We start from the raw sequence: 20,958 nt of genomic DNA, 5'->3' as shown, positions 1-20,958 counted from the left end.
TCTTTTTGCATTAACGTTACAGTATGACCCTGTTGTTTATAGTATTCCTTCCCTCCTCAGTAACGTTACACTTGTTTATAAATATTTCCAAGCTATCCCTAGACGGCTTTTTTTTTTTTTTTTTTTTTTTTGGTCGTGGACCTCTTGCCTGGCCCCGCTGTGCTGTGTCCCATTTTTTTCTTTGGGTGGAATTCACAGACTTCTGGCATGTATTCATCTGTGTTTGTGACTGAGTTCACAGCCACTTACAGTGCAAGAACGTCTAAATCTTGGGTTTTTTTAATTCTACGAAGAGCTTCACCCTTGTGTTTTTTCTATACCAGTTGCAGCAGGAAGCGTTTGAATTATATTCAGATTTTACCATTGGCAACTTCTCTGCTTCAGCTGTCATGGCATTTCCCTGCGAGTTACCTGTCTGTAGATACCTGTATCCCCATTTGCATCTTTCAGGATTTTCTTAGCCAAGTAGTTGATGAAGACAAAGTATCAAAATGCTCGACTCATTTGACAATACAGGAAAATAAATAAAGAGTAATCCCTACAATATAACAAACTTGTGATGTTTCCTCTGCACGAGGCATAAAGCAGACCTGCCCCTCAATGTAATACATTTGTACTTTGATCTCATAAAAGGAAGTGTTGCATCCCAAATGGATACACAGTTAAAATACTAAACTTTTATCCCAAATTAATCTACATCTAAAAATACAGGGGAGTTCTGAATATTTGTATAAGAAGCACTTCTTCTGCATTTTGTAAACTATATGGAATATAGTGGTCACTTGTTTGCAGATTAATGTGTTCTGATTCTAGAATTTCTTCTAAAATGATCACTCATAATTCAATAAGAAAACATCTCATTAACTTGGCTGTCTCAAAAGACAAGGAAAACCAAAAGAAATTTGTTGTGATGGCAGTAACATTGGACAAATAAGCCCTCAGGTGTTGAGAACATCAATAGTAGAGGTAAATATACCCTCTTGTGTTGGTAAGAATGACTGTTATCTTTTGTATGAATTTAATACAGCCTTTAATTATGTGATTTTAATACTGTTCTCCATATAGCATCAAATATTCTTATTGCAGCTTTAAATGTACATGCAAGATGGCTTCTCCATTCTGTAAGCTACTTGTGTGCCAGCCAGTCAATGGAAGCCACTTGCTTGAAAAATGCACGGCATATATTTTGTAAGTAACCTGCAACAGCTTGTGAATAACAAGACTGAGTAATGATGAAAAATTATAGGCATATAAAGACCTCCTGCATATTCAATTAAGTTTGATTTAAATTTATCTGAGAAACACAGAGGGATGCATCCATTGAAGAAGCCTTTTGTGCCCTGGTTAGATTCTTAGAGGCGAGGATTTTTGGTGGGGCTCCGTGCAGAGAAATGTGATTGGAACATCAAAATGTGTGAATGCAGGAAACAGATCTTAGTGCACAAAAATGTTTTAGCAAAGAGGAGACTGAATTATTTAAATAAAAGTAGAACTGTCTTTCTTGGGAGTTTATAGGCTGTATGTGGATAAAAAGTATTATTCTGTTCTTTTTAGGGAAAAAAAAAAAAAGGCCAACAAAACTATTAGTGGTTTATGGAATTAAAAACCACACTACATGTAGACCAAAGCACAGAACTGAGGTTGCGTGTGGAACCTTAACTTTATTGCTTCCATATCTCTGAATAACAACTGCACAACTTGAAAGTTTCCTTTTTGTCATTTGCAGTGGAATGTTTTAATTTATTTAAGTTTCTGTGATGAACACTTAATGTCTTACACATGTAGGGAAGGGTGCAGCCTGTGACTCAGCGCTCAAGTCTGGTAACTAGAGTCTGTCTGCAGTACTGCAGTGAGGAAGCTTTTTGTGGTCAGTAGCAAATGCTGACCTCTCTGTTTGTGTACATTGCCTTGACCATACAGTTGTTGAAGGGCAAGTTAAGAGGATGTGGTTAAATTAGCCTGCAATTTTATTAACTCTCTTGGGACCATAGCAGTTATTTATTAAAGGTCACTCAGTGGATCCATTCTCCCCTACTATCAGATCTTCCCTTTACAATCTCTTCCCAATAAGCTCCCCATTACTTCCCTTTTCTATGAATATTTAAGTGGTGGTGGTGAAAAAAGAGCCTTTATATCAGCTTGTACCTGGAGAAAATAAATCTTTTACAAAGCTGTACTGGTTCACACAATTGTGAGGAAGCTTTTAGTTTGCTTTTCCCCAAGGGGCAATGGCTGGCAGTTCACTCTGTCAAGAGTAATTCTCTGTCCTCAGTTGGAGAGCTGCATGTCAAGGGTTTGCAGATGCCAGTTTTGCTCAAGAGCCACCATCTGCAGCAGAAGCAGCAGCTCCTGGGCATTCTCATTCCCCACACCAAGACTCTCACCCCATACCCATCACAACCCCATCCAGCTCTGGTGAGGAGCAGGTGTCACCCCTCATGCTCTCTCAACTGGTGTCTGGGAGAAGCACTCAGGGTCACAGTGGGGAGCAGTGGCTGAGCTCCTGCTTGCCTCTCCCAACCCCCAGTGCAGCACCTGTGGGCTCAGGCTGGTGCTGCTGTGCCCAGGGGAGCAGCAGCTCCAGCTTCACTGGCCAACAGCACAGCAGGGATGGGCCCAAGCCTGGGCTCCTCATCCAGGTAACACTGCGAGCTGCTGCTCTGCCTGCAGCAACCCCTTACTACTCTGGAATGGTTTGTGTGCTACAGTTTGAAAACCTCTTATGTCTGATGTTGCCACTAAGAGGAAAAAAGAAACCCGAGTATCCTGTACAGTTTTGTGCTCTGTGGGGAAGGAAGATTTCTCTGAGTAACATCTCCCCACCTTGAACCATGGATGAGTTTTTCTTGCAGTCTGGAGAAGTGCAACCATGGAAACTGTGGCTGGTCAGCAGCAAAATGAGGCAGTGAGTCACTTGCGGCACACGGCTGCTTGGTGCTGCTGCACCTGAACCTGCAGTGGTGATGGGGAACAGGCCAGTGCTGGGGTGTTCCTTGTGGGAAACCTCAGACAGAGCTTGTAGGGAGCACCAGAGTGGGAGATTGTGCTGTACAAGGATGAAAATATGTCTGCTGTCAGAGTATGTGCTTTCCCCCCGCCAAGTAGTTTTCCCCCTCCCCTCAAAATACTAAATCAGAATGTTCTCCGATGTAGAAGGGCAGACATTTTGAGGTAAATTAATTTTAATATAATAGTCTGTTTCAAGACTGTTTTGCAATAGTATAGCTATTTATAAATAAGGCCAAAGAGAGAGTTAAGAGAAGGGAGAATAAAAGATAAAAATATTTTTTTTTAAGTAAATACTGGGACAATACAGGTTTGTTCCCCTGCTACTGCAGGTAGGGAACTTGGAGGCATTAGAGTTTCTGCCCAGGGCTGTGTTGTCCAGCATAGTTATTCTTAAACAGAGCGAGGTCACCTCAAATTTAAAGCTAAATGCAAAATTAGCAAATGAAATCTAAATATTTAAATCACTCAGGTATTTATTTTTTCCATTTCACTTATCCTTTCAGGAGGCACATGCAACTTTGGGCAGAATAGGACCAATTTCTTTTTCTGTTCTTTATTCCTTGTATCACTTTTCTCTGTAGTCTTGCTTTCACTTCATTTTGGCATGGTGGAATACACACCAAATTCAGAAACTGAGTGAACATTGGAATGTATTAATCTTGCTTATTGCAGGTAAGTGAACACCAGTGAAAGCACGTGCTTGCAGAGTTTTGCAAACCTTATGTTCAAATCTGTGGACCCATGCCAAGCATTAATGGACTTCAGCTATCATTAAAAGCTAAATTTCCATGAGATTTTGCTAAGGTTCACAGAACTCTTCGAGCACATTTGAGCCCCAGTGCAGTAATCTGAGGACTGATTTATTGTTCTGCATCAAATGAAAAAGGTTTAGGTTTCATGTTTTCAGCGTTACAATGAGTAAACTTTGAAGAGTTTTTTAGATCTGATCCTGACACACAGCTTGGAGCAAAGTCTAGAGTGAACCAGAGTAGAAATCAAAACTGCTTGTTCTCAAACCGTGCAGATGAAACCTGCAAGTTTTTTTCTAGAACTGTTATATGCCTTTCAAAGTACTGATAATAGTTTGCTCTTATTTTATAAATATAGGCAAGTAAAGCTTGGCAAACAGCTGTGTGAGAAAGAAATGAAAGAAAGAATGAAGGAATATAAGTACAAAGAGGCCTTGAGCCAGCCAGCCCCAGAACCTCACTGTGAAATGATACAACTGAAATATGTGTGTGGTAAATAGTGTGACTTTGAAAAATGAAACATTCAGTATTATAGCCAGAGGAGAAAAAAGCCAGCTCCCCAGATAGAGTTCTAGCAGTATGTTCAGTGTTGAACAGGCATATGCTTGACTGCAGTTTGGTTGGGGAGAAAGGAGATCCACAGAGCTCTATGTGAGTCCTTTCTGTATTTTCCCACAGTATGAATTAATCACATCTAACACTAATTATACATTTGCAACATTCTACATTCCTGCATAAACTGTGGAAAAATGTGAAGACATTTCCAAGGCTGAAGCAGCTTTAACAGTGAATCTGAATCTGTGCTTTTGTAATTGCTTGTTGTGCGTCATATTCAAACTCAGTTACGTTCTGCAGATTTACTCTTCTGTGCTTTGATGGTGATTTATGCTCCTAGGGAAGCAGTTGGGTGAAAATATGTTTCAGAAATGTGGAAGCTTAATATAAATAAATTAAACACAGGTGCTTGATTTAAGTGAATCACAGGCTTTTGACGTTTATAATTTCAACACATGATTGTCACCAGCTAGTCAACCTCTGTGACTCATGGTGATGCTTAAGCTGTTGGCTTGGTAGAAAATGTAACAAGTTGTTTGCTTTGGGTTTTTTTTTTAAGCTATTCTAGGATGTCTTCTGGCCTGCATCCACACAAGTGGGACAAATGCATAGATACTAACTACATATTAAGAAGCTGTCTTATTACTTATATTTCTGAATTAATTATGCCCTGATTAGCTTGCCTCTAAACATTGTGTCAAATGAAGATTTTCTACCAGGCTTTAAGATAAAGGTAGGTATTTATTTTGTTGCTGCTAGAAATTAAATAATCGTGTGACTACAGTAGTGATGTTATTTCAGCAGGTGAACTGGAGAAATCACTAAATTCTTTCTGTTCCTAGTGTTGCTCTTTTCTAGAATTAGACAAGTACACACTTGCACACATGTGCAAGCTTCTGTGTGAAGATTTCATCCGAGATCAGTATCTATTGAAAAACCAAGTAACTTTCAGCAAGATTTCGTTGTAGAAATACATCAATATGCTTGAATCTTCTATTTTGAAGTAAAATAAATTGGTGCCTTCTTGGAACTGGACATGAAATTTCAAGTTTCAGAAACATTTAGAATTTCACAATTCTTGTTGGAATGTTATTAATCTACTAATTTGTAATTAGTAGTAGAGCCTCAAATAATAAGACTCCAGTGAGCCTGGTGTAAAGTAAGAAGTCTCTAATTTTATCTGATTTGCCCAGGTTTTTACTTCTAGCAGCCTAGTGATAGATGTGTTTGCTGTTTCATTTTCATCTGAATTTCATATAAACTAGATTTAGGAAGAACAAAAAGAAACAAAGAATAAATAGAGTAAGAGATAGACAAAGGGTGAAGCTCTTCATCTGTTATCCTACAGTTCTTCAGCAGGTCTGCTGAAAAAGCTAGGCATCAGTATGATGGGATATAAAAATAAGGCCACTGGAAATACTCTTAAGGTTTGAGAAACTTGGGTATCAAAGCTAGCCAGGAAAAATCTCGATGAGCTAATCTTGCTGCTTTTAATGGAGAACTGTAGAGGGCTGCCTGTATTTTGAGGTTTTCTCTTTTCCCATTCACTAACATTTGTCTAACAAAGCCTTGGCCTTCAGTGAATACTGTGAGGCTCACCCAGCAGAAAACCCAACTTAGCACTTGAACTCTTTCTGGAACGTACCAGTGTTTTGCACCAATATTTTGATTTGGGAGCACAGGAAAATGTATTGAATGTGTGGGTCTTGAACTATCAGCTCTGCTCATCTCTGTCTAAATGTCCTGGAAGTGAAGACCAGGAATGCCATTTGCTGTTTGGCTGCTACTGACTTCATGAATGCCTGGGAGAGCTGTTAAGAACTACTGCCACAAGGAAGCATTGGAAGTCAAAATCCTTTCACCTTTTCAGGCATGCTTACACAGAGAATTTGAGGAGTGGGTATTAAAAGGTGCAGTTGGAAACCCTCTTAATTCTTCTGTACATAAAAGTGCTATAGTATCAGATTAGCTCCTTAGTCGTGTAGATGCTTCAAGATGACTATTGTTTTCAGCTGCGGCAACCACGATTCACACTGAGTTCAAAGTCCTTGTGTAGCTGTGACAGAGATGAGAAGCTTTTTTTAAATTGAATATGTCTCATTTCTTTGAAGTATTTTGGGCTTGTCACTGAACCCAAGATGCTGACAAATATGCAAGTAATTTGTAAAGCAGTTAAAGTACAGGATATATATATATATATATAGAGAGAGAGAGAGACATTCCTCTGATTAGAAAATAATCTTGTATTAGCAAGTCTTCCTGTTGTTAAAGTCTTTCTAAATACAGTAATATTCAGGACAGGAATGGAAGAGATTTCAGGGATGCCATTTATTATTCCAAATCAGCTTTACTATAAACAAACAGCAACTTTTCAGCATCAGCATATAGCTGAGGTAATTCTAAGCTTATATTTGTACTCTTAAGTACTTGGATGTTTGCTGAGGAATTATCCATGGCATATATCTGTCTTAAAATTGTGTGTTACATTAGACATTTTGGATGGTATCCATTAGCATAAGCCCTTCTGTCTTTGAAAATATTTTTGTCACTAAAGTTTATAAGTCTGGTTTAGGTCTCTAAGTTTGTTTAAACTACAGATCAGTAAATGGCTGAGATGTGTATTACATTTCAGGATTTCTTCATGATATGTTGTATGTATTGTTCAGATCCCTGTGTGGTCTAGTCACTCTATATATTATTTCAATGAAATAGCTAACAACAAGCTGGTTGCTTAATGAAGTGCTTTCATGGCACCTTATTTAGGAGGCAGGATCTTTTTCTGGCAGTTGAAGGCTGGTGTAACAATATCTTGTGTAATTTCTCCCTTGGAATTTGCATGTAGTAAGTCATCTGTGTAGTAAACTTATGTCTGAGAAGTCTGAATTAATAACTCTGGGTCAGCCCCACAAATTTTTCATTATTTCAGATGCTTTGTGCTGTTTGTTAAGCCTTTTGTTCAAGATGGAATTGCAGTGGGTAGATGGCTTATGACCTGTGCTTTTCAGGGAAGGCTGTTGGAACTCCATGGCATTTTTTCTCACAGACTTGAAGCAAACATGGAAGTAAGATACATTAAATATAGTAATTACCCAGTAAAATAACCCTTTAAAACATTAAGTATTATAATTTTATATTTTTTAGCTGTGGCAATAAGTTCAGAGGCAACACATTCAAAGCTAGGAAATCTTTTCTGTAAGAGAGTACATTATATTTACACTAATCTTCGTTTCTGCGATAAATGGTTAATGTAGATTTTTCCTTCGAATCATAATAACTTACATAATCTTTTTACATTCAGCTCTTCTTCTATGTAGGACACACACAGGGAAATTTGTATATCATGTTTTCCATTAAGAAGATAGTAGCAATTAAAAAAAAACACCCTATGTGTGTGTCCTTTAAAATGTCATTCTTCATATGATATTCTGGTAACAAAAGAAGCAGAACCTTAGATAAACATCTGGTTGGAATGAAGGATTCTTCATGTTTTTTACTAGATGAGCATTTCAGATTCATTTGTGACTGAATGATGATGTATTCCCTCTCATGTCTTGTTTTCAATTTATTTTTTACCAGAGACAGGAAGGGAGCAGTGAAATAGGAAATTAGGATGTTTAGACAGAGTAACTAAAGAGAGCTGCAAAATGTTTTTTAATTTGTTTAGATGGCTGAGAAGCCTCTACGTGTGTGATCTTCTCCTTCTGAGCTGAGGGAAATGCATAAAGACACCATGTAACCCAGTCTGGACTGCCATTGTCTGCTGGTGACTTCCTCAGTTCACAGCAGATGCTTCATGCATGCCCTTCTAGAAATGTTTCTTGGATTCTTCAGAGTCTTTGGAAGATATTATCTCTCCCACCTCTTTAGCTTGTGCTTCTAAAGCTTGTAAACAAGACAGGGATTCAAGCTGGATTGTGGGGTACATGATTCGTAAAACTACCAGTTATCCCATCACCCAGGTGGGTTTCAAACTAGAATTTGTCTTTGGTTGTCTTGATTTGCTCGATTACCTTTTTAAAAGGTGTTAATCTGTTTTAATTCAGAATAGATAAAAGTGCTACACAAATTGCAGCTGGAACATGGAAAATGGCAATGTTTCTGAAAATCTAAAGGCTTCTTCAGTTCCTTTCACAAAACCTTACACTGTGCTGTGGTTTGACCATGACTCTGAAGTTATGTGTAGGAGTACAGTAGCAACACACTCGACAGCTCAGTAAGCGTACTACGAAATTGCCCCATGAGTATCTCAGACTTAAATCTAGAGAAGAAATAATTGTGCAGACTCCAAATAGATTCATGATGTTGCTCTTACAAGTTCATTTTCTATAATGTGTTATTTTATTGCTGCTGTTATGCTTACTGTTGTTAGCCTGTCCTTGCTTGATGTGAAAATGGTTAAAAGTTGAGAGCACAGACCATTTTTATATTTCATAATCTTAACTCTTGGTCTATACTACTCACTTATTTGCACAGGTTCAGGAAGTGAGTACCATGCAGGTATTCATTTTACCCACAAAGATATTTTGTGATTTTCCCAGTTTTTAACCTGTCCCTCTTTCCACCCTCCCTGCTGTCCCCCAGCCTGGCTCCCAGGCCAAACATAAGCAAGTATTTGAGGCAACTCTGCCTCAGTTAGTTTATGTGGATTCTGAGTTTCCATATCTAGGACTCATGCTTCTTTAATGGAGTAAAGAAAATGCTAAGAATGTGACTTGCAAAAGTATTTTCTTTGTGATTTTTAAAAACTTTTTTCCATCAATACAAATCAGCACTTTAAAGAACCAGAACAGCAACACCTGCATTTCAGCAATAATCCCAGCAGAAGGGTGTTCTTAGCATGGTCTACAGGTGTGAAGAGTTCTCTCAGGGTAAACTTAAAGTTAGAACACTCCAATATATTAGCACATAACTACAATTTGCAAAATATCCTAAGAAGATACTACCCTTTGTAGAATAATTATTCTCATGGCCATTTTTTTCTTTCTGAAATGTTTCTAAACACTTCAAACTAATTTTATGAATAAAAAAGATGCTGCTGTCCTTTCTCCCCAACCCCCCCCAAACTGTGTGACTCCAGTGACATGTGTTTCTTTTATTAAATTAACTCATCATAATGGTCTTGTTATTTCAACTGTGGGCTTAGCTGACTGAATTTCTATATTGACTGAGTCATTAATCATTTGAAGAGGATTTGTATACATTCACTTGCTCAACATCTCATCTCTCACTTTATCCCCAAATAAATTCAATAATGTTGCAGGTGTTCTTTTGCTTTCCTTTGTGTAGTCAATAATATTAATTTAACCTCCTGTGTCTATGGTGGGTGGTTGGGAGAAACAAAACAAACCTTGGATTGCAGTGAGCTCCATGAAATTCTGTTCTGTTCTAGTTCTTTAGTATTTAATTATTTTTATTTTCCCCCATTTGTATGAAAAAAAAATAATCTGGTAAAGTACATGTTTAATTCATCATTAAGAGCCACAGTTAGTGTTAAAATACTGTCAACTGCTGGATATTGCTCTGTGATTTCAGAGGTCTTTTCCACCCTCAAAAATTCTGTGATTCTGTGATATGAACTCCTGTCATTTCCTGGTTTATTAGGGATGGTTCCTAAACCCCAAACCAGCAAAACACTATATAGGTTGTCTAGTGTTGCTGAGCATATCTTGTTGAGGAGACAGCAAAGCTCTTGGTGAGTACAAAGCAGCATTATCTACATGCCTTAGACTGTGAAGAGTCTGGGTTAAAGTTGCTTCTCATGGGAGAGAGAAGATGCAGAAATTGAAAAATATTTTTTTCCTTTTGCTTGGAAGTAGGAATGAGACATTTAGGGCACTTGATTGGTAAAAAGGCACAAAAAAATCAGATATGTCTCCACTGATAATTAGAAGCAGCCTTGAGGTTGTCATCAACCTGAATGTGTCAGATGAGCTGAACATGCATGGAACTACACTGATTTTACTTTAAAACTTTTCAGCTTATCTGTTTGTGAAATAGTTTGTTTTTCTATTTCCATAGCACAATTTAAACTGGATGGGAAGGCTTTTTTAATGTTTTGTATTCAATGCCATGCATTGGTTACCCTGTGGTGAGATGAGAAAAAATGAAGAAAATATTACTGCATCAATTTTGAAGCCTGTAATTTTGCTATATTCTATTCTTTTACAAGATTATTTTATAGAAGTTGTTGATCCTGCCTGTTTCCTAGCTTGGTATGATCTGCAGGGGTTTAAAGAGAAATGAAGGAGTCCTGTGGTTCTAGCTAGTAATGAAAATGGTATTAAATGTGAGAAAGCCTTGCAGATTTTTTGTGTCTATAAAGATACACAAATAGTAGAATGGTTTAAAAAGGTCAGCCCCGTAAAACTGGTTCTGGGAATATTTAAGTTAGTAGATGTTAGAGGGAAGAAATGGATTGTTTGATGGCTTGAGACACTCAGCCTTTTTCAGAAGTGGACTGTGAGGTTAAATACAACAAACTTTAACCTGCACTTGCTGCACCTTTTAGATGCAATAAGTAGCCTCACATTTCTGTTCAAGTTTGAAGTATGCCTAACCTTTTGCCAGAGCATGGCCAGGAGAAGCCAGTAGTTAATCCTGGAAAAATCACACATGCTTGATTTTTGCTTGTTTTCCCAACTGCTGAAAAAGAAAAATCCCTCATACACTCTTTAAACGAAGTGGTTTTGGTTTTGGCATAAAGAGTGTTTTTAATGCTCTGAAAATAATATTAATATAATGAAGGTTTAGTGTGTGATGTTGCATTTCGGTTTTCCTAGTCGGAGAAGGGAGGATCACCCCTGCTGTAGCATGGAAGTAATGGCAAGCTTGATACAAACGTGTTAAGAATTTTTTAACAACCTTAAGTATTCAGGAGTGCTTATTAATCTTCCCATGTTCTTTTTACTGTTGCACAGAGTTTTTCTTTTTGGAGTGAAAAGTTTTAAGCTAACTGCTACTTCCAATATGTGCTTTAAATAAAGCCCAACAGGCCTCTCAAGTTTATTAGCAAAAATCAGCCTCTTCTAGTAGTCTAATTCTGAATTGGAAGCATTAAGTGTAGAGTTCTTTCCTGTGTCCATCAGGAATGAGCTGGGAAGATGTGTCCTCAGCAGAGGAGCAAAGGGAGCTCTGCCTGTGGTAAGGCAGAGTGCAAGTGTGGGAGGGAGCATTTTGGGTGCAGCTGCGAAGGGGCTGTCTCAGCCCCTGAGTATTCCTGTTATGCTCACTGAGCAGTATGTGCAGGAGATGGTAATTCTTATCAAGAGGCCACACTGCTATACTGGTAGATTTTGCAGGTTGAGGGTTTCTGCCTTTTTATTGTTTCACAATATTAGAGTGGAAGCACATTGGCTGGGGTGCAGGATTACTGGTACCTGTGGTATTTATGGGGTTTTGAAACGCACAGACTCTTATCATTATTGTATCCTGTGACATTCTTGATTAGTTATTCTAGAAATTTTCAGTAAATTGTCTACTCCAGCTCTGTAGCAACGGAACTGGCTCTGAGTTTACTGTTCTGTGTAACTGGTATCTTTTTAACGCATCTGTTGAGAGAAGAGAGAAATTATAGTGCCACTAGAGTAGGGATTTGTTCTGTTCTTAAGCAGAAAGTTTTCCCTGGAGGGTTTTGTGTGTATGAAAATGAACACACTGAGCACGTGCATTTCTAGACCCAGCAAAAACATTAGATCTCCAGTAAGGCTTCTCTGAAGTGTCAAACTGAAAAGCACATTATGGAAGCCTTTTCTCCTTCCTTGTGTTTACTAAATTTAAGATTAACCAAAGAATTTTAGTTCAGCATTGTGAAAAAGAAGAGAGTCTTGATAGCTTTTTTAAGTAGGAATAGATAAAGTTATTTGTGAGGGAAAATGAAGCTTCATCTGAAACTTGTTACCTAAAGTGGCTCTTTTTAACTTCAGTGGATGATTTAAAATAGCTATTATAATTCCTTATTACTTGCCACTTTCGATGAATCAATTAATACTTAAAAGGCCTCTGAGACCTTGATGTGTTATCAATTTACATGTTGGTGTAACTGATTTAATACTGTAATAAAGTATTACTTATTTATAATGTTTTCAGACAATTTTAATAGGCTAATCATATTGGGAGGGAATGGGTAGCCTGGGGAAAGGCCATCTTAATCTGATTGTGTAGAAAACAGATTACTTGTTTTTGCAAGGATGCAATTAACATTTCTGTACTACTTCCATAATTAGAGACTGATCAAAACATTTCAGAAAATTCCAAGTGTTTTCTGAGCCTTCCTGTTGAATAAAGGCATAAAAAATGGCAGGGGAGCAGAAGCGGGGGAAGTGTTGGAAGTTCCTACAGAGCAGCAAGCAATAACTTTCAAAGAGTAATCAGAAATTATAAAGATAATATCTTGCAAAAATAGATGCCAGTTTTCTCAAATTTTAAAAGCTTTTTAAAATTCAGAAGTTTTTATTGAGTGAGACAGTTTGCTTTTATGATCTTTTTTAGTTGCTCACTAAACATCAGACTGTGTTCTAGAATACAACAGCTTTAGTCACAAGCTTCAAAACATAAATTCTCCTTACTGCCCAACGGTCAGAAGAGACTTTTTTGAGACTTAGAAGCTGATAGACATCCAGGGAGTTGCCTCTTCGTTAGCACATGAATACCGGAGTGGACACTATTGTCAATGTGTTTTATAGTAAGAAAGCCTCCCTCAGAGTAGATAACTTTTCCTTTCCTTTCTTTTTTTTTTCTTCTTCTCCCCCTCCACTTAATGAACACTTCTGCCTTCTCAGAGATGTCCCCTACTTGGCAGTCTTGTCAAAAGACACTTTTTGAAAAAAAACCTCACTGATGGAAATAGCTATTTTGCAGAAACTGTCACAGATATTGAAATAGTTCACTTCTAGCTGTGCTACTTAATGTTAGGTTTTGCTTTTCTCTTAGTTTTACATGTTATTTGCTACTTTTTCATTTTTCTTTCTGATGCTCTGGCATTCTGAGGTTCAATGTAAATACCATAAACTTTCCTTAATTTATTGTCTTCCAGAGACATCCAGCTTTGTCCTTAGACAAGCTGTATGTTTGCAGAAACAATGTGAAAATGTTTCTCACATAGTTAAAAACTATCAGTGTAACCCTGATACTGCTATAGGGCTTATTCATCAGTGCAAATCATTCCCAGTTGTGTTCTTATACCTGCATAGTCCTCATAGTGCTGTGAATAGGACCTTTTTGCTGTCTTGGTAAAAATAATTTCTGTACTATAGAAGAAACATATCAAACTAAAATAGTGGCTTGCATTGTTTCATGCCATTAAAACACAATACTTAATTTTAAAATACAATGAAACCAACTGACACATGTTTACTTTTCTGTGCCAAGTACTCTCTAAGTTGCAAATACAATTTGAATTAGAATGTATCTTTAAAATTAAACAGTAAATATTTATATTTAAATAAATATGCTGTTTACAGTGTGAACAAATATTTGATAAGTAATTTAAGCATCACAAGATATCTGTTTACAATAAGATAATTGGAAATAGAGAATGCTGCTCATCTGCCACAGTGTGTACAATACTGCAGCTATGCAAGGCATGTGTGATAGTTTTCACAGTTATAGCTAAATTACTGATGTCTTGTCCCAGCAAAGTATACATTTAATCAAGGTGCTTGTTTAGTTGAGACATTATGCCAAAATGAGTGACTAAACTGGAACAGATCACTTCAAATTTTCCTTCTTGCCTTCCAGATCAGTTCTCCCGTGCAGCCTACCCCTGTGATTCCTATTGCATGCCACAAACCTTGCACTTCCCCACAATTTTTATATGATACCTTTTGAATGAGTGAATTTTTAGCATCATTAACACACTTCTGTGGCAGCCGTGCTAAGAGATCACACAGCACCTACCTTTCTGTTGTGGCTGAGGTTACCCTACAGTGTTTTAAAGCACAGCTGGCCTTTGCTGCTCTGCCTGAATGAACCTGTACAACGAGTTTGTGATCAATCTCCTAACAGCCCCACAAGTTCCTGTCTACTCTGGTTACACTAGTTTGTTAGAGCAGCCCAAGGTTCTGCAGACTCTCAGCAATTTGATTCTTTTGGATATCTCAAATGTGGTCAGCTCCTTGCTAATGCAGAATGGTTCCGTCCTTGTTTTGTTCAGCACTACTGATCAGTTTATATGGCCTTGCATTGGGAAGGCTTTCTTCACAAGGGTGAAATGTTTTTATCATTTGAAGGCTGAGATTCCTATTTGTCCCCAGTTTTTATGGCCTTGCTTCCAGTGTTCTTCATTACACCACAATGGGGGCTTTCAGAATGGTTGGTTAAAGATTCAGAGTGACACAGATGCTGTTAAGGAATGTACAAACAAAAAAATGCCAGTTTGTTTGCTTCAGCTGGTATAAATGCACAGAATTATAAAAGTTTGGCTTTAGATCTTGAGAACTGTATCATAGATTCTATGGATGCCATTGCCTTTGAAAGCTTTTTGTCCAGTTCATTGCTTACCATGCAAGGCTGTGTGTGCGGTTGCTGAAAACTCACCTGTTGGCAAGTCATGGTAGATCCTGGCTGTGCTCCCAGCATTGATAATTATTTGTTATTTATTAGACTAATAACTTTTTGACATGTTATATTGTGCATACTTAGAACTCACCTAGAGAAGGTTACATAAAAAATTGACCTCCATTGACAAGATTAAATTGAAGTAATTTTCTTTTAGAGCTTAGCAGGTTTGTGTATTTGTGTTGTCAGCAAACAGGACTTTATCCTCTTTCCTCTGGGCATTGTCTGGAATGCAGTGTCAGAATGCCAGATGAATTTACTTGAATTTTTTTCTCCTCCAATTTTTAGTTTTAATTTTCTGTCTATCACATTTCAGCTGTCACACTCAATCATTTCCTTGGAAGGAAAGTGCCCAAAAGAAGCCACTGTAGAACAAAAATGCTGATATTTTAAAGTAGTATTTTGGAGCTGTATGTATTAAGTGATTTTTAATCCTCAGAACTTGCAGGACCACCTGAAATATGTTAGTTTTGTAGACTTCTCATTTGCAAAAAAACCTCAACAAACAAAATCAAATCGAAACCCCACGTAAATCAAACAAAAAAACCACAAAAACAAACACCCAGGAAAATATTAATTATCTGTAATACCATAAGGACTATTCTATGCTACAATTTGCTTTAAAAAAACTCACATAAATTGTATTATTGTGTATATACTTGTAGAATTGCAAAGAGAAAATACAGACTCAAACCAAGAAATGAGTGAATACTAAATCAACCAAAGAAACAATCAGTCCTAAATACCCTTAATTGTGTAACGAGTGGTTTCACTTATTTAAAATTTAGCAGATTTTAATACTTGGCTAGCCTTGCCACTTATAGAACATGATTAAAGAATGCCTACTAATTAACTCCTTTAGAAAATGAAGTAACCCACTGAATGAAAGGAAATAATATTCTTTTAGAGGTGATTTCATTTATATTCTGACATTCTTATGTTTGTCTATTTTTCCTACCCTTTCCAAAGTATTATAAAACCCATGGACAAAGTACATTTACATTCTTGAAATCACAAAGTCTGCAAATTGCTGCAGAAATTATTCCATGATACATAACTCAAACTCAGGTAAAGGATAACAGCATATTGCTGTTTTAGTAAAGAATTTTTTATCCCCAAATATATTGCCTTTTTTTGCTTAAAATACAACTTTGTGTTAAAAGTTGGAGTCAGGTGTTGGGAATGCTTTTAATGGGGATCTTTAATCAGAAAAAAAAACTGGGAACCTCCTTTGATTCCTCAGTGACAATCCTGATAAGGCTTATAGAGCCAAGCAGCATTATGAAAGCATCTGTAGCTGCAGTAAGGCAATGCAAGTTCAACAGAGAAAAGGGAAAACAAAACTGTCTCTTTAAAGACAAGAAAAGTGGTGGTTTGGAAACAAGGTGAAACAATCATCCTCACCCTGCTGGAACTTACCTGTCCAGGAGGAGTGAAGAGAGAGGTGGCTGGCAAGACAAGAAGCATGAAATATATCATTTTATTTATCACAGTACTCCCAAGGGACGGGAAAATTAGCTTTTCATCCAGACTTAGATACTGTCTAATATATCATGGAAAAGCCAAACAGCTTACTTCTGCCTTACTTGGAATCAGAGTAGAATTGCATTTTACAACAGTCATTAGTGCATGGCTTAATGTTGGAATGAATATTCGATTTCTTACTAAGACTGGAAATATGAGTTGGGCTTTCAAGTCTTCTGCCAACTGCCTCTGGCTTTTGCAGCAAGGGTAAACTGAAAAAGCTGTTGTCACATGTGGGCAGCAGGCATGCAATGCAGTTAATGATCCATGATAAACCTGGATAATAAGCAGAGAAGGAAAAGGTTTCTCCCAAATAGAACGGGAACTGGTGCTTCTTGGAAATTATCACGTTTCTTCATCCTTTTGATTTTGGTATGAGAAGAATCAAATTTACAACATTGACATCCCCCAAATGGTATAAAGAAGGGTAGCATCTGTGGGGGTTTTGGGTAATTCTAAAAACTTTAGGAATTAATTAGTGAAACTACAGCTTTAGACAAATTATTTCTTTACCTCCAGGAGCCACAGATAAAAAAGTAAACAAGACTGCTAGGTGGTGTGGGTTTTTTTTTTTTTTTGTTGGTTTTTTTTTTTTTTTTTTTTCCCAGAGCTTTAGGATTCAATAGCTGTATATATTCAGCAGATTATTTGGGTCATCTCAGTATAAACCAGTTAAAGTAAAATAACTTTTAGGTCAAATGTTTAATCTTGTCAGATTAATTTCTGTTAAATTGATTTTAAAATATTGATGTGTCTCAGTCTTTGTTACATGTGATTAATGGTGTGTGGAACATTGAGTTTGAATATTTCTGTCACATACAAAAAGTCCTCAAAATCTAGCTCATATACAGCAACTTCTTTTGTATTCTACTTTCATTTGAAATCCATCTTGAAAAACTAAAAGCTAAAAGAGCAGGATATGGAAAACTGCTTTTCAAGGAAGCCTACATTTAAGATACTGGTTAAATTATCAAGCCTTTTAATGAAAGTGTATAGATTGTAAGATTCCTACTAATTCTTTTTTAGTGGATGTGTTGCATATCACACTGCTTATTAAAAGCCTTTTAAGTTTCTGTACTCGCTGCTTGGTTTTAGCTTTGTAAATGGTATTTTTATCCTTGTACAGGTTGTATAGAGATAGATGATCTTAGATTATATATATATAAAGAGATTTATATAGATTTATCTCTAAATACAATTTACATTGATTTTCTCTCAAATGGATAGTTGGACAGAGACTCATTTAAGTTAATGCAACTCTTCAAAGACACTAAACTTTGGTCTCTTTCAATTAAGAAACGATTGTCAAGGGTTAAGGTTATTTAGGAGACTAAAAAGTAGTGTTTACTGTTTGTTGCCTTCAAAACTTGATAGAATTTCTGGTTAAACAAGGTTGTAAAGAAAAAAAAATAATATCTAAATTGCTTTTGCTTATTTGGTTATAGGTCTATAGATGTGGTTATAAGTCTAAATACTCTTCAAGAATCTTTAACAGGCAGACAAAAATTTATGTATCAAAATAAGTCACTGCTAAGTTTAAACATTCATATTAAAGTATGCATAATTTTATGAAACATACTATGGTATTTGTAAAATTAATCACAAACCAAATATTTTTCTTTAGGAAATGTAAGCCAGTACACACTGGGTAAGCACTAACAGCTTTATTTAATATTCCTGTGAAGTGAAACACTTCTAGTTCAGCACTGATAGCAGTTCTTGAACGGATGGAAATAAGCTAAACAGAGAATTAATAATTAAATATTTATCCAGGGAATTATTTAAAACTAAAGAGCTTTGTATTAAGTATAAAGCAAGCATTGTTTACATTCAGGATTTTTGTTGGGCTGTCATTAAGATTTTCAGGGCATCCAGAGATCTGATGGTAGTATGAGATGTACTGATAAATCTGGTTTCAGAAATGTAGCTGTACTAGGAGCATAGAGAGATTCTGAGAGATGATAAAAATATCTTCTTCCATTCTAGATGGAGATATATATAAATGTTAATCAATGGATTGATAGATATGTTAAAAAATTCAAAAGTCATATTTTTATGCTGAACGTGAGTTCTGAATACTGAATCTGGGTTTCTGTTACAGTATGAATACTTCAATGCCGTGCTCATAAATGAACGAGATGAAGAAGGAAACTACCTGGAGCTGGGAAAGGAGTTCATTCTAGTGCCAAATGACCACTTCAATAACTTGCCTGTGAACATCAGTCTGAGTGATGTGCAAGTGCCAACCAATATGTACAATAAGGGTAAGAGCTGGTTTATTTCATCATTCCTCTGGCTGAACATTATTTCAACATTGCTTTTAAAATTAAGCTGCTGATTAACTACATATTGAGTGTTTTTTTCAGTTTGCATTTAAACTGAAATTTCAGTGAAAGAAGGCTTAAAGTATGACAGTTTTGTAATTTTCTGTGCCAATTCAGCAATTTGAATGGTCAATGATTTGCATATTAGACTTGCATGAATTCTGCCATAAACTATGTTTATTCTTATTAATTACATTCTGGTATCTCCAAATCAGTTGAATAAATGTTACATTGTCACTTATAAGTTAAAGTCTGTCTTTGCTGAGAGCAAGAAGTGTCTTTGAAAGATGCAAGGTAGATGGGAGGGGTAATATGTTATTAGATTTATGCTCTCAAGCTTTTGGGAATAATTCTAGCTATAGGACAGTATACACAGCTGCTCTGAGTTTTCAGACAATATTTAGGAGAAATAAACTACAGTAATGCTTCTACTCCCCTGACTATAGGTGCTGGATAGCACATAGCACTAACAAATAGCTACATTAGATATTAGGAATAATGGACTTGGGTCTAAAAATTGGGAATGCAAACTGAACTCAGGTACATGTTTATTCATTTTCCCTTTGCCACTTCCCCTTGATCAGACAGCAAAATTTTGTAATTTTACTGTGCTTATGCAGCATCTATCTCTTTATATTTCTCAAGGTAGTAATAGAAGAAAAATTAAGAAAGATAGCACCAAAGTTTCTGAACAACGTCCGCAGTATATCTGTCATTGGTCTGTAGAGAGCTGCCTAATCTCATTATCTGGTTCCTCTTACTTATTTTAACTATACTAAAAGAGGTCTACAAATACATTGAATGCTTTCTTTGTAATACGTTCCAGGCAAACAATGGTGGTAATTCATTGTACAGTCATAAGTTGAAAGAGAATTAATTTGGATAGATTGGACTGGTAAGAGAAGGAGTTGCAATGACAGCTTCTCTTCAACGTTATGGTTCAGTCTTCAGAATCTTGAGAAGCCAAAGATAGTACAGTAATACTTAACTTAGGGATTACAAAATAACAAAGCTTCCTAGAGAGTATTTGAGAAGTTGTGTAATTATTTAGATGAAATATTTTGAAAAGATTAGAAAAATGCTTAAAACTTCTAAAGCTACCAACCCCCTTTTTTTTTTTTGTGCAAGTGCTAATACTTATATAACTGAGTTTTTCTATAAATCAATTCATTCCAGACTTGCTAAGGAGGGGAAAAAATATGGTTGCAAACAGATTTAGAGTTCAGGCAATCATATTTTTTCTGCAGAAGCCAACTAACCTGAGTAGTTGGTGAGAGCAGTAAAACTATTGTTGTCGAACTTGAACCCGAGTCAAACGGTGACAGGGACCTTCAGTTGCATGATATGTAGTCCTGGTATGTATAGAGTACATTTTTATATTCTGATTAATTACAGTTAAAGGTCAAAGTCAAAGGGCTTCTTGCATCTTATTTTGTCCTCTAATACAGGGGACTGCCTGTGGAAATGGGGAAGATAGAGCTCTGTGATGATTCCTGTTTCCACTTTGACTCAAGCCAGCCAAAATCATCACTTCATGCAGCTGCAGAAAATAATATTTTTTATCATTTAAATGTATTCCAACTGCTGAAATCTGGTTTGTTACTGACATTTTCCTTACACATGGACATGATAGTCTGGGCTTGAAGACTGACAATGTCTGGAAATGTTACTCTTGCCAAGAAGAGGGCTGCATACTTTTTTTTTTTTTGCCCATTAGTTTTGTAATGCAGAAGGGTGATAAGTTAATTAAATCCTAGCCTGAGGGTAGAGGCAGTAGATATTAATGGGTTTACAACTGAGTGTCTGCACAACACTGTTTCTCCAGAATATGCCTGTTGTTTGTTTCCAGGTTGTTTTATTTTATTGAATTACTAGGCAAAACCACAGCCCAAACTCACAGTTGAAAACAGGCAAGTGTGATAATTGAATATTTAACCACAGGACTCTCAAGTCAACATAGAAAAAAGAATTTCTGACTTGTAAGCTAATTCTAAGGTTTTTCCTTAATTTTGTTGGGTTTTTTAATTTGCTGAGATGCCAATGATTTGCAATAGATTCGGAGGAGAGTCATGGGACTTATCAAAGGGTTGAAAAATGTGTTTCAGACTGAAAGAGTCCAGGAGCTCAGTCCATTTAGCTAATTCAAGAGATGATTAAAGGATTAATTAGTTGATCTGAAGTTAATTATTAGTACCAGGTTCCGTACTCTGGTTGCCAAAGGTTTAAAAATATCCAGTTTCTTT

The 20,958-nt window shown here is 36.6% G+C and overlaps 1 protein-coding gene across 5 annotated transcripts in view; it reads left to right on the top strand.

Moving 5' to 3' along the window:
• The window catches only part of CACNA2D3 (calcium voltage-gated channel auxiliary subunit alpha2delta 3), a 373,089-nt gene that overhangs the window by 129,245 nt on the left and 222,886 nt on the right, over positions 1–20,958 (top strand). For all 5 annotated transcript variants that reach the window (XM_051627834.1, XM_051627837.1, XM_051627833.1 and 2 more), the window contains exon 5: positions 18,493–18,655. In XM_051627834.1, coding sequence (XP_051483794.1) covers positions 18,493–18,655 — 163 coding nt within the window. The remainder of the gene's footprint in view (positions 1–18,492; positions 18,656–20,958) is intronic.

Source organism: Apus apus, chromosome 9 (assembly GCF_020740795.1).
Source record: "Apus apus isolate bApuApu2 chromosome 9, bApuApu2.pri.cur, whole genome shotgun sequence".
In the NCBI taxonomy this organism is placed as follows: Eukaryota; Metazoa; Chordata; class Aves; order Apodiformes; family Apodidae; genus Apus; species Apus apus.
The sequence above is the reverse complement of the archived record's forward strand: the minus strand, read 5'-3'. Positions and strand labels throughout refer to the sequence as shown.